The 14,959-nt window shown below is 45.1% G+C and overlaps 1 protein-coding gene across 3 annotated transcripts in view; it reads left to right on the forward strand.

The window, feature by feature from the left end:
* The window catches only part of GOLGA3 (golgin A3), a 212,659-nt gene extending 198,934 nt beyond the window's left edge, over positions 1–13,725 (forward strand). For all 3 annotated transcript variants that reach the window (XM_063964700.1, XM_063964702.1, XM_063964703.1), the window contains exons 21-24: positions 4,698–4,820; positions 5,059–5,223; positions 5,857–6,020; positions 13,173–13,725. In XM_063964700.1, coding sequence (XP_063820770.1) covers positions 4,698–4,820; positions 5,059–5,223; positions 5,857–6,020; positions 13,173–13,368 — 648 coding nt within the window. In that variant the 3' untranslated portion in view covers positions 13,369–13,725. The remainder of the gene's footprint in view (positions 1–4,697; positions 4,821–5,058; positions 5,224–5,856; positions 6,021–13,172) is intronic.
* Positions 13,726–14,959: the final 1,234 nt, after the last annotated feature.

Below are 14,959 nucleotides of genomic sequence, written 5' to 3' on the forward strand. Positions count from 1 at the left end.
TTGTGTTTTGGATTTTACATGCTCTGTACTATGACATTGGGCATCGGCCTTGGCAGACGACGTTGATGGCATTTCATCATCTCGGCCATGACTAGTGGCAGCAGCTTCAGCACGAGGTGGAAGTGGATCTTGATCTTTCCCTATTTTTTTAACCTCCACATTTTTGTTCTCCATATTTTGCGCACAACTAAAAGCCACCACAGGTATACAATGTAGATGGATGGATAGTATAGTATTATATTACTTATGGACGACGAGTGCACTGACGACACAGAGGTAGGTACAGCCGTGGCCTACCGTACTGCTTATATATATATAATAATATACTGTATATAACGGACCTGGTGGACACTGTCAGCAGACTGCTAAACTAGTATGAAGGGGAAAAAAAACACCACAGGAGTGTTTTTCAGGCAGACAAACGTATACTGGACTGGTGGTCACTGTCAGCAAAACTGTGCACTGTACTCCTGCTATAACTGCTCCCCAGTCCCCACAATTAGGCAGATTGAGCAGTGCACTCAGCACAGATATATCATGCAGCAGTGCAGCACACTGAGCACAGATATGGTCGAGCGTTTTTTTCATGTAGAGAAACAAAGGATTAAACTCACTGGTGGTAAACCCTGCACTGTACTCCCTAACAGCTGCTCCCCGTCCCCAATCCTCCCCACAATTATAATAACTAAGTCACTCAGTTTACTCTTTTCTTTTCTAATATAACGGAGAGGACGCCAGCCACGTCCTCTCCCTATCAATCTCAATGCACGTGTGAAAATGGCGGCGACGCGCGGCTCCTTATATAGAATCCGAATCTCGCGAGAATCCGACAGCGGGATGATGACGTTCGGGCGCGCTCGGGTTAACCGAGCAAGGCGGGAGGATCCGAGTCGCTCGGACCCGTGTAAGAAAAGGTGAAGTTCGGGCGGGTTCGGATCCCGAGGATCCGAACCCGCTCATCACTTTATTTATATATATATACATACATACATACATACATACATACATACATACATACATACATACATACATATTTATATATGGGCATTGATAGTTTTTTTTTTTTTTTTAAGTTAATTTAATAATGCATAATGTTAACATTATTTTGTGGAAGGGATTGGGTCCACCCATTTCCCAACTGATTCCCTTTTTTCTCTCTTTCTGACTTGTACATATAGTTGAATCAGTGGGTAGCACCAATTAAAATTTGTTCTAGATATGGAAATATTCTCCATGTAAACTGAAATTACTGACTCCCTGAATATCATAGGCACATTGAGCAATCTTGGTGCAGGAATCTTTCTCTTGTCAAAAATAATATAGATGTGTATATACAAAAACATTATACAAAAACATTAGGAACAGGCAGAAATTGAGGCAAATAGTCTGGGGCTGTCTACTCTCTTGTCCCTCCTCTGACTCCCCAGGTCACAACATCCTAGATCAAATTATTCCCATCCAATTATAACTCATTCACTGAGTGTATGGGACAGTGCTAATCAGAAATATATTCCATAATCCTGACTTTCCCAAAGGTATGTCCAGAAATTCACTTAATTACTGGATGGAGGGTGGAATCGCTTTTTTAAATTACCTCGTTCAGGATGGTGACTTTCCTTCATTTTTGGAACTCCAATCTAAGATGGCCATACCCTCAAGGAATTTTTATATATTCCTTCAGTTTAGACATTTTCACTCTAAGGAAAAACAGTGCCTCTCTCATAGACCCCTACAACTTTTGAATCTTTATGCCATGGGCCATAGGCTTCGTCTCATCTCTATATTCATGGGTGTCTGGGAACTTGCTTGAGAGACTGACTTGGGTGGCGCATTAGATATGGAAAATTGGTCAGATATCTGGTAAAAAAAAACTGCATCCAGCTCGATTTGTGTAAAGATTAAAGAAAACATTTACAAGTTACTGTACATATGGTATTATGTTCCATCCTCCGGTCTTAGTAAAATGTTTCAAATACCTAGAACAGATATTGGCGAGGCTGCACCTCTGAAGGTACTTAACTCCATATTTGGTGGTCACGCTCAAGAATCTCAAATCTTTGGTGGGAAGTTAGTAATTTCTTATCTCAGGTTCTCCAAATTCCCATGTGAGCCTAAAGGGGACTACACACAGTGCAATATTTCTACCGCTATGGACTATACAGTCCATATCTGTAAAAAAAACATGGTGCATATCGCACCGTGTGTAAACACCTTGTGATGCCAATGCGCGGTCCCGCAGGATCGTCATCCCAAGGAAAAATAGTGTGTGCAGGCAGGGTCGATATTGACTATATAGGAGGTTCATGCCTCCAGACACAATATAGTCAATATCGTCCATCGTACCGTGTGTGTGCGCCATTAGTTCTTTCTTCTCCCCTTGAGTCTCCCAACAGCTACCAAGCACCAAAACAAATGAATACACCACATAGTTTCTGCTACTGCTTGTCAGATAGCCGCTGATTGGAAACAACTGGCTCCTCCTTCGTTATCTTCAGTTATATCTCAAATTTGGTATATGCAGCTTATGGAATACATGACCAGTATTAAGAATTCATCTAAATCCTTTGATAAACTTTGGGGACCCTGTCTCGTATCACAAAATTCTCCTTTTCCATTTGACTTAGAATGAGATTCCTCATCCTTTGGATTGGTTTAAAACCATGAGGATTTCTATTCTGTTTTCTCTTCTACCTTTGTCTGACTTTCTTTCTCTTCTCACGGTTATCCATCCCCTTCTTAAATTCCTTCTCCCTCCCTTTAACTATAAAATTGGTCACTAGGCTGTTATCTAGTTTGATGACTTCAGATGGTGTTACATGCAAAGAGTACAACTTATTTTTGTGGTCTGTCTATTGATATGTGAGACTGAATTATGTATTGTGGAAAGAGAATTATTTAGTTGTTGGGTGCCTCCAATGCCTCACATCTATCAAAGAAAATTGATTCACCTACTAGTGACTCATTCTACAGCACTTCGTTTCAAAACATTGACTGTAGAGAGTACCTACTTAAATCTGCAGAATAGACTAATGCATACCTTGTTAAACAAAGTTCCACAAAACCACAATTCACAGCTTGGGACCCATTTATCAGTTGCATATTCAATGGAATCTGGGCACGATATTAGCGCCAATGTATTCGAGCACCCGCTCAGAGTGGAAGTGGAACTTCTTCTCATGCACGCTCCCACTAACCACACATGCACAGCAGCCATTTCCAGGGAGGGTTCTGGGGGAACTAGCTGCACATGCGGTGTGTAGCCGATAGGCCACAGAAGGCTTCTGCCATCTTCAGATGGCAGTAGCTGCGGGGGGTCAACCATCTGACTGCTTCTCCTTCCAGAAATTGATAAGTCTGGTAGCATTGCATACCATATAGAAACCTTAGGGGGATGCGGTTGCTGGTGGGAATGTATGTAGGAAGGACCGCAGCAGATATCTTGGATACCTGCTGTGGTCCTTCCTACATACATTCAGGTGATATTAATTATTTGAGGCTAAGCCTCTAGGGCAGGGGTGGGGAACCTTTTTTCTACCAAGGGCCATTTGGATATTTATAAAATCCTTCGGGGGCCATACAAAAATTATCAACTTAAAAATTAGCCTGCCCACAGCAGATATTCCCCCAGTAGTTATGCCCCTTACTGGTACTGCGGTGCGCGCCAATAAGTGGGTGTGGCCAATTAAAATATGGTGTGATAAACATACGCCCCCAATAGTGCAGTGCCAGATACACATATGCCCCCAGTAGAGTGCAGTGCCAGATACACATTGGCCCACGGTGCCAGATACACATATGCCCCACAGTGCCAGGTACACATTGCCCCACAATGACACCAACACCAACCACCCCCCCCCCCCCGCTGCTCAGTGCTGCCTCTGTTATGTGAGGGGAGGAGAGCGCAGCACCTCTTTTGTCCCTCAATGCTCTGTAAAGTCCGGTCTCCGGCAGCAGATATCTTAATTTAGGTGCTGGTTCGTTAGCCAATCAGTAGCCGGGGCTGCTGGTCCGCGAGCTCTGATTGGCTAACACACCAATGAGATTCACCCCGCCGCTGCTGCTGGAGATCACTGAGTACATTGAGAGGCAGGATAGGCTCTGCTCTGTGTTCTCCTCCCCTCACATAGCAGCGGCTGCAGCACTGGCTGTCTGTCCGGATAAAGGCTGTGCGGGCCGGACGTTCCCCACCCCGGCTCCAGGAATATAGTCGCAAATATTTTTTTGATAAATGGGCCCCTTAAGCCCAGTACAAACTAGGCGAACCCCTCCAACCCCCCCCCCCCCTCCCCACACACACACACACACTTGCCGATGCCGGCGGGGAAGGGAGCAACGGCGGGGGGAACGACGGCTATGCTGCATCTCTTAATGAGGAACTCCCTCGTGTGTACATGTTCAGACGAGGGAGGGGGGCGTTAATGATGCACGGGAGCACGCATAGTTAACAACATTGAGTGTACACACTGGACAAGATTGTAAAAGATCTTGCTCAGATCAGCCCTTCTGAGCGAGATCTTTCTCTTTCTCGTCTAGTGTATATGGGGCTTTAATCTGACATCTGTAAATATTTGTTACTGCAAGATCTGTGTCGCAAACGAAGATATCCTATTGGATATTTGTTAGTTTTGACCATTTTCAATACAGTAGCATTATTGCATGCAATTGTGTTTTTAATCCAGCTAGTGTTTTATCTCCAGGTGGAAGATCTGAAGTGGGAGGTGGAACAGAAGGAGCATGAGATTCAGTCGTTGAAGCAACAGTTGGACATGACTGAGCAACGTAGCCATAGAGAATTGGAGAATGCTCAGATACTGCTCCAGGTATGCACTGTCATTGGACTGCTCTAGCAACTGGTAGCAAGGTCATTTTATGTTTGTACTTTTTTATTTTATAGAAGCAACGTTTGTATTTTGAATTTAAAAACAAACCAACAACTGCAGTATCTGCATATAGGCATGTGTTGGGTTTTTCTCTATTATGTTTAGGCACAAAGTGAATAGATAGTCCATAAAATAAGTTCAGCCCACAGCATGTTCTATGTTTTTTCCCCTGACCAAGAATCTCAAGGCTGAACTTGAAGTTGTCCGTGAGGATCTCACAATGACCCAAAAGGATAAGTTCATGCTGCAGGCAAAGGTGACTGAGCTAAAGAACAGCATGAAGACATTGCTACAGCAGAACCAGCAATTAAAAGTAGATATTCGACAAAACCGACCTAAAAAGGTATGACATTCTCCTAATTTGAGGCATATGTGAACTGTATGCTCGCTTATTTCTTTCATTCATAAAGATATAATAAGCGTTACAAGCTAGTCATTTTTAAGCCACACGTGTAACTTAATTTGTGCTGATTCACTGGAAAAATAAAAATGAAAATAAGAATAATCCTGCCAGCACTCTAAAATAGGTTTTGTAAAATATTCTAGAATAAGGATTGCTGCCATTACATGCCATACAGATATGTTTCCACTATCTTTGTGTTTGTTTGGTTTCCACGTAATATTAAAAACTATACTGTAGAAATCAATTCGCAGCAGGTCCTACACCATGTCCTACAACTGGTGTGTATTCCAGGTTTTCTTACAGAATAGTAGCTGCAATGATGCCTCTGGCCAATTGCAGATGTTTAAACATTTTGTAGTCATGGATCTCTGGAAAAACGTGATTCTTTGATCATCGTTAAGGACATCCACAGTTTTAGAGGAAGGGAATGGTTAAGAAGTCTGACGTACCCATGTGTATGTTCATTAGCAAAGCATGTACAAATCTGTCTTCCTCATGACGCCGCTCGATTGCCTTACATATGTAAACATTACCTGTATTTCATTTTTCGTTTGATACTACATTTTTCTACAGCGGAAAGAGTTGAAAGGAGATGTTACTTCTTCCAATCCTGTAACGCCAGTTAAGATACCAGACTGTCCTGTACCAGCTTCACTACTGGAAGAGCTCCTAAAACCTACATCTGCTATCAGCAAAGAGCCTCTGAAAAACCTAAACAGCTGTCTCCACCAACTGAAGTAATGATTTTGTATAAGACTTTGTTTTATAGCAATAATTAAGAAACCGTTTTCTTTAACACAACTCATGTCCTAATGTTGTAAAATATACTTAATGTCATTTCTCTGACGTCCTAGTGGATGCTGGGAACTCCGTAAGGACCATGGGGAATAGCGGGCTCCGAAGGAGACTGGGCACTCTAAGAAATAATTAGGACTACCTGGTGTGCACTGGCTCCTCCCTCTATGCCCCTCCTCCAGACATCAGTTAGAATCTGTGCCCGGCTCGAGCTGGATGCACATTAGGGGCTCTCCTGAGCTTCTAGAAAAGAAAGTATATTTAGGTTTTTTATTTTCAGTGAGATCTGCTGGCAACAGACTCACTGCTACGAGGGACTTAGGGGAGAGAAGCGAACCTACCTGCTTGCAGCTAGCTTGGGCTTCTAGGCTACTGGACACCATTAGCTCCAGAGGGATCGAACACAGGCCCAGCCTCGGTCGTCCGGTCCCGGAGCCGCGCCGCCGTCCCCCTTGCAGAGCCAGAAGCAAGAAGAACGTCCAGGAAATCGGCGGCTGAAGACTCCGGTCTTCATTAAGGTAGCGCACAGCACTGCAGCTGTGCGCCATTGCTCCCCATGCACACCTCACACTCCGGTCGCTGGGGGGGGGGGCGCCCTGGGCTGCAATAAGATTACCTTACATTGGCAAAAAATACACATAATATAGTCATTAAGACTATATATGTGTAAAATCCCCTGCCATATATCCATAAAAAAGAAGCGGGAGAAGTCCGCCGTGAAGGGGGCGGGGCTATCTCCCTCAGCACACTGGCGCCATTTCCTCTCACAGCTCCGCTGGAAGGACGCTCCCCAGGCTCTCCCCTGCAGTTTCCAGGCTCAATAGGGTAAAAAAGAGAGGGGGGCACTAAATTTAGGTGCAAATACTATATATATATATATATATATATATATATATATATATATATATATATATATATATATATATATATATGACTTTGTGGGGTCCTGTCCTCAGTCAGAGCATTCCCTGTGTGTGTGCGGAGTGTCGGTACGGCTGTGTCGACATGTTTGATGAGGAGGCTTATGTGGAGGCGGAGCAGGTGCCGATAAATGTGATGTCACCCCCTGCGGGGTCGACACCTGAGTGGATGGATATGTGGAAGGAATTACGTGACACTGTCAACTCCTTACATAAGAGGTTTGATGACATAGCAGATGTGGGACAGCCGGCTTCTCAGTCCGTGCCTGCCCAGGCGTCTCAAAAGCCATCAGGGGCTCAAAAACGCACGCTACCTCAGATGGCAGACACAGATGTCGACACGGATACTGACTCCAGTGTCGACGACGATGAGACTAGTGTACATTCCAATAGGGCCATCCGTTACATGATTACGGCAATGAAAAATGTGTTGCACATTTCTGACATTAACCCTGGTACCACAAAAAAGGGTATTATGTTTGGGGAGAAAAAGCAACCTGTGGTTTTTCCCCCTTCTGAAGAGTTAAATGAAGTGTGTGATGAAGCGTGGGTTTCCCCCGATAAGAAACTGGTAATTTCCAAAAAGTTACTAAGGGCGTACCCTTTCCCGCCAGAGGATAGGATACGTTGGGAGACATCCCCTAGGGTGGATAAAGCGCTCACACGCTTGTCAAAGAAGGTGGCACTACAGTCTCCGGATACGGCCGCCCTAAAGGAGCCTGCGGATAGAAAGCAGGAGGCTATCCTGAAGTCTGTATATACACACTCAGGTATTATACTGAGACCGGCTATTGCTTCAGCATGGATGTGCAGTGCTGCAGCTGCGTGGTCAGATTCCCTGTCTGATAACATTGATACCCTTGACAGGGACACTATATTGCTAACTGTAGAGCATATTAAAGACGTAGTCTTATACATGAGAGATGCACAGAGGGATATTTGCCAACTGGCATCTAGAATAAATGCAATGTCCATTTCTGCCAGGAGAGTATTATGGACTCGGCAGTGGACAGGTGATGCGGATTCTAAAAGGCACATGGAGGTTTTGCCTTACAAGGGTGAGGAATTGTTTGGGGATGGTCTCTCGGACCTCGTTTCCACAGCGACGGCTGGGAAGTCGACATTTTTACTCCATGTTCCCTCACAGCCAAAGAAAGCACCGTATTATCAGGTACAGTCCTGTCGGCCCCAGAAAGGCAAGCGGGTTAAAGGCGCGTCCTTTCTGCCCAGAGGCAGAGGTAGGGGGAAAAAGCTGCACCAAACAGCAAGTTCCCAGGAACAAAAGTCCTCTCCCGCTTCCTCTAAGTCCACCGCATGACGCTGGGGCTCCACAGGTGGAGCCAGGTGCGGTGGGGGCCCGTCTCCGGAACTTCAGCGACCAGTGGGTTCGCTCACGGGTGGATCCCTGGATTCTACAAGTGGTATCTCAGGGGTACAAGCTGGAATTCGAGACGTCTCCCCCTCGCCGTTTCCTCAAATCAGCCTTGCCAACTACTCCCCCAGACAGGGAGGCGGTGCTGGAGGCGATTCACAAGCTGTACTCCCAGCAGGTGATAACCAAAGTACCCCTCCTTCAACAGGGACGGGGTTACTATTCCACAATGTTTGTGGTACCGAAACCGGACGGTTCGGTGAGACCCATTTTAAATTTGAAATCCTTGAACACTTATATAAGAAGGTTCAAGTTCAAAATGGAATCGCTCAGGGCGGTTATTGCAAGCCTGGACGAAGGGGATTACATGGTATCACTGGACATCAAGGATGCTTACCTGCATGTCCCATTTACCCTCCTCACCAGGAGTACCTCAGATTTGTGGTACAGGACTGTCATTACCAATTCCAGACGTTGCCGTTTGGTCTGTCCACGGCACCGAGGGTATTTACCAAGGTAATGGCCGAAATGATGATACTCCTTCGAAAAAAGGGAGTTATAATTATCCCGTACTTGGACGATCTCCTTATAAAGGCGAGGTCCAGGGAACAGTTGTTGATCGGAGTAGCACTAGCTGGGGAAGTGCTACAACAGCACGGCTGGATCCTGAATATTCCAAAGTCGCAGCTGGTTCCTACAACGCGTCTACTGTTCCTGGGGATGGTTCTGGACACAGAACAGAAAAAGGTGTTTCTCCCGGAGGAGAAGGCCAAGGAATTGTCATCTCTAGTCAGAGACCTCCTAAAACCAAAACAGGTGTCTGTGCACCACTGCACGCGAGTCCTGGGAAAGATAGTTGCTTCTTACGAAGCAATTCCATTCGGAAGGTTCCATGCAAGGATCTTTCAGTGGGATCTGTTGGACAAGTGGTCCGGATCGCATCTTCAGATGCATCGGCTGATAACCCTGTCTCCAAGGACCAGGGTGTCGCTGTTGTGGTGGCTGCAGAGTGCTCATCTTCTAGAGGGCCGCAGATTCGGCATACAGGACTTGGTCCCGGTGACCACGGATGCCAGCCTTCGAGGTTGAGGGGCAGTCATACAGGGAAGAAACTTCCAAGGACTATGGTCGAGTCAGGAGACTTCCCTACACATAAATATTCTGGAACTAAGGGCCATTTACAATGCCCTAAGTCAGGCAAGACCCCTGCTTCAACACCAGCCGGTGCTGATCCAGTCAGACAACATCACGGCGGTCGCCCATGTAAACCGTCAGGGCGGCACAAGAAGTAGGATGGCGATGGCAGAAGCCACAAGGATTCTCCGATGGGCGGAAAATCATGTGTTAGCACTGTCAGCAGTGTTCATTCCGGGAGTGGACAACTGGGAAGCAGACTTCCTCAGCAGGCACGACCTCCACCCGGGAGAGTGGGGACTTCATCCAGAAGTCTTCCAAATGATTGTACACCGTTGGGAAAGGCCACAGGTGGACATGATGGCGTCCCGCCTCAACAAAAAGCTAAAAAGATATTGCGCCAGGTCAAGGGACCCTCAGGCGATAGCTGTGGACGCTCTAGTGACACCGTGGGTGTACCAGTCGGTTTATGTGTTCCCTCCTCTGCCTCTCATACCCAAGGTACTGAGAATAATAAGAAGGAGAGGAGTAAGAACTATACTTGTGGTTCCGGATTGGCCAAGAAGAGCTTGGTACCCAGAACTTCAAGAAATGATCTCAGAGGACCCATGGCCTCTGCCGCTCAGACAGGACCTGCTGCAGCTGGGGCCCTGTCTGTTCCAAGACTTACCGCGGCTGCGTTTGACGGCATGGCGGTTGAACACCGGATCCTAAAAGAAAAGGGCATTCCGGAGGAAGTCATTCCTACGCTGATTAAAGCTAGGAAAGATGTGACCGTAAGACATTATCACCGCATATGGCGAAAATATGTTGCTTGGTGTGAGGCCAGGAAGGCCCCAACGGAGGAATTTCAGCTCGGTCGATTTCTGCACTTCCTACAGTCAGGAGTGACTATGGGCCTAAAATTGGGTTCCATTAAGGTCCAGATCTCGGCTCTGTCGATTTTCTTCCAAAAAGAACTGGCTTCACTTCCTGAAGTTCAGACTTTTGTTAAAGGAGTGCTGCATATTCAGCCCCCTTTTGTGCCTCCAGTGGCACCGTGGGATCTCAACGTGGTGTTGGATTTCCTAAAGTCGCATTGGTTTGAGCCACTTAAAACCGTGGAGCTAAAATACCTCACGTGGAAAGTGGTCATGCTGTTGGCCTTGGCGTCAGCCAGGCGTGTATCAGAATTGGCGGCTTTGTCTTGTAAAAGCCCTTATCTGATTTTTCATATGGATAGGGCGGAATTGAGGACTCGTTCCCAATTCCTTCCTAAGGTGGTTTCAGCTTTTCATGTGAACCAACCTATTGTGGTGCCTGCGGCTACTCGGGACTTGGAGGATTCCAAGTTACTGGACGTAGTCAGGGCCCTGAAAATATATGTTTCCAGGACGGCTGGAGTCAGGAAAACTGACTCGCTATTTATCCTGTATGCACCCAACAAGCTGGGTGCTCCTGCTTCTAAGCAGACTATTGCTCGCTGGATCTGTAGCACGATTCAACTTGCACATTCTGCGGCTGGACTGCCGCATCCTAAATCTGTAAAAGCCCATTCCACGAGGAAAGTGGGCTCTTCTTGGGCGGCTGCCCGAGGGGTCTCGGCTTTACAACTTTGCAGAGCTGCTACTTGGTCGGGTTCAAACACATTTGCAAAATTCTACAAGTTTGATACCCTGGCTGAGGAGGACCTTGAGTTTGCTCATTCGGTGCTGCAGAGTCATCCGCACTCTCCCGCCCGTTTGGGAGCTTTGGTATAATCCCCATGGTCCTTACGGAGTTCCCAGCATCCACTAGGACGTCAGAGAAAATAAGAATTTACTCACCGGTAATTCTATTTCTCGTAGTCTGTAGTGGATGCTGGGCGCCCATCCCAAGTGCGGATTGTCTGCAATACTTGTATATAGTTATTGCCTAACTAAAGGGTTATTGTTATGAGCCATCTGTTCGTGAGGCTCAGTTGTTGTTCATACTGTTAACTGGATATAGTATCACGAGTTGTACGGTGTGATTGGTGTGGCTGGTATGAGTCTTATCCGGGATTCCAAATCCCTTCCTTATTGTGTCAGCTCTTCCGGGCACAGTTTCCCTAACTGAGGTCTGGAGGAGGGGCATAGAGGGAGGAGCCAGTGCACACCAGGTAGTCCTAATTCTTTCTTAGAGTGCCCAGTCTCCTTCGGAGCCCGCTATTCCCCATGGTCCTTACGGAGTTCCTAGCATCCACTACGGACTACGAGAAATAGAATTACCGGTGAGTAAATTCTTATTTTTTTCAGCAGTTATGGTTTTAAAGAGGTTAGAAAGGTTGTTATTTAGGCCAGGGCAGGTTCTAGTCCTTGTGGTGCCCAGGGCGAAAGTTTTCCTTTTGGCTCCTGGCTCCATGCTCGTTGCCAGGGGATTCCTGCTCTGGGATCCACGCTTGTTGCCAGGGGTTTTATACTTGTTGCCAGGGGTCTTATGCTCGTTGCCACTGGGTTCATGCTCGTTGCCATGGGTTCATGCTCGTTGCCATGGGTTTACATACCCCCAGCACCCAGGCTGCAGCAGGCGCTGTGGTCTGCGTGTGCGCCTGATGCAGCCGACACCTTTTGAAGGAGACAGTCAGATGCTAGGGGTCCCACTTGACCTTTAGCGTCTGTCTCCCTGCTCTCCTCCAGACGCTAGAGGTCAAGTGGGACCTCTAGCGTCTTTCTCCCTCAGTGGTGTTGGCTGCAGAGGGCACCCACGCAGCCCATGGTGCCTGCTGCATCTGGGGTACGGGGTCCGGGTGACTGCGGCCACTCCCTCAGGCAGCTCCCCTGGCGCCTACCCAGCATGCTCGCACCTAAAACCGCTCCAGATTTAGGAATCACAATCACATACGGTTCTATGCACTAAGTCTTGGAGAGAGAGAAAGTGGATGAAGTACCAACCAATCGGCTTTTAACTGCCATGTTACAGGCTGTGTTTGAAAAATGACAGGAGCTAGTTTGTTGGGACTTTATTTACGTCCATAGAGTACATGGACCCATAGAGCCGGATTTAATGAAGTCCGAGTTGGCCGGAGTTGCGGGTTTCTGTGAATTCTGGCGTGTTTTTCTTTTTTTTTTTTTTAAGCGGCAATTTTCAGAAAACACACTTGAAACCCACCTATACTCTTGCTAGTTAATTTCTATTGCCTGAATTATATAACCAGTCAGCCATCCAGCCATTAGTACTTTTCTAAATACTAGGTTACTGTCGGTGTCCTAAAAACTTGGAGTTTATACTTCCTGTTAGAAACTTGTTCTAAATGGAGCGAGAGAGACAGACATTCTGTTCAGAACTACTTGCAGTGACATACTTGGTTTTCATGATTCACCACTGGACACAATTTGACAATTTATAACCTGGGTATATTATTCTGTTGCAGGTTATTTAATGCTCAATATATACATGAGATAAACTGTTTTGAGCAATGAAGTTACTAATTCCTATTGGTTAGCGTATTCTGTTTTTGTTTTTTTTCCTTATTCCCTATTTTTTTTTTTTTATCAAAGGTTTTTTTTTGAGAATAAATGATTTAACTCTATTTTATATTATTGATTTGTATTGTTGTTTTATATTATTGTAGGTGGACACATTGTTTTTACTATGAACATTTAACAATAAGGATAGTTGTATCCCGCCAGATTGTTGATTTGCCTAACATTGTACATTGGTATATCCAGGCAGGAAATGGACAGTCTCCAGCGGCAAATGGAAGAGCACACCATAACTGTACATGAATCTATGACTTCATGGAACCACATTGAGGGACAACTACAGAACTTCCCAGTACCTGCTGCACAAGTCTTGACCAGTGCAAGTTTCCCTCTGGAGAACCAAAACTTCAATAACAATGATCCAGAAAGAATAGAGCAGTGACCATTGACTGTTCTGATCTATTATGGATATTTACTTATCATGGAAGGAAGGATTTCAGTGTGTATTCCTGCCTTACTACCAGAAACTGTATGCATAGCAAAAAAACACACCGCACAAGACTATTCCCTTTAAACACCTGGTAATTCAGTGTCTAAAAGCGGAAACATAGTATTTAACATCCAAGGACAAAACCATATTAGGTGGTATTGAGATGGTGGAAACTAGATATATTCTTCATCCCTACAGAATAATTGTGCTGCTGGAGTCACTCATATAAAACAGTTGAAATTAAGGATATAGTTACAGTACTTAGTTTACTTTTCAAGGGCATATTCTGATTAAAATATTTTGCTTGTGTTTTTCTTTCATTCAATTAGTATCTCATAAAAGTATATCACGAAATTAGTATCTCACAACAAATTTCCAAGAAGATATTACCAGATCAATACAGATTATGGATCCTTATGCTGTACTCTTGTGTCTGCAATGGAAGTTGCATTTGTTTTAGTAATTTCTGCTTATTTTCATTACTGATACATTTGTGATGGTCCTTACCTGGGAACCTACCATTTACTTTACTCAATAAGTTGCCAGCACTCTAGCCAATTACCTTTGATGAGCAGGAGAGATCTGACATGATCAGATGTAAAAGGAATTAGTGATTCCTTTTTATGTACTAATATTTTACTTGAGGTTTCATGCATTTTTTATGAAGAATCCACTGTAACAGAACACACAGTCCTATGGCCCAAATGTATTAAGACTTAAAAAGTGATAAAGGAGAGAGTGATAAAGTACCAGCCAATCAGCTTCCTAACTGCCATGTTACAGACTGGTAGGCAAATATATGAAGCAGTGATAAGAGTGGAGAAGTGAGCCAGTGGAGAAGTTGCCCATGGCAACCAATCAGCATCGAAGTAACATTTATAATTTGCATACTATAAAATTATACAGAGCAGCTGATTGGTTGCCATGGGCAACTTCTCCACTGGCTCACTTCTCCACTCTTATCACTGCTTCATACATTTGCCCCTGGGTTTGAAAAACGACAGGAGCTGGTTGGCTGGTACTTATCACTCTTTATCACTCTCCACTTTATCTTTATTTAAGGCATAATATATTTGGGCCTATGTGCTTGTCATCGCACCACACTAATCTGTGGATGAAATGGTCCTAGCATTGTCATGATTGATTGGTGCTGGGACTTTGAGCATTTCCAGTTATAGCAATATGATTATTAGGACAGGAGGCAGGTCCGCCATGCTGCCCTGTTTGCAGCCTACTCCAAGTTGGGCCATCCTCCATTTGGGCCTATTTCTTAGGTCCGCAACACATATAAGGGGGACCTTTCACAGTTAAGGAAAGGGGTATATTTACTCTCTTAATGTGGAATTATTATTTCATTTGCCCAATGTGACTAGGTCTTAAATGTTAAAGATACTATCAGTATGAGTTGATACATGGGAAAAATCTGAGCTGTCTTTATCAATTTCTTTTAGTACATGTTCTGACCTGTTGCTGTGCAGATATGTCATACTGTAAAATTTACGAGGAGTGGATGAGAAGATTTCCTTATCTGTATCTTATCTTG

Source organism: Pseudophryne corroboree, chromosome 1 (assembly GCF_028390025.1).
Source record: "Pseudophryne corroboree isolate aPseCor3 chromosome 1, aPseCor3.hap2, whole genome shotgun sequence".
Lineage (NCBI taxonomy): Eukaryota > Metazoa > Chordata > Amphibia > Anura > Myobatrachidae > Pseudophryne > Pseudophryne corroboree.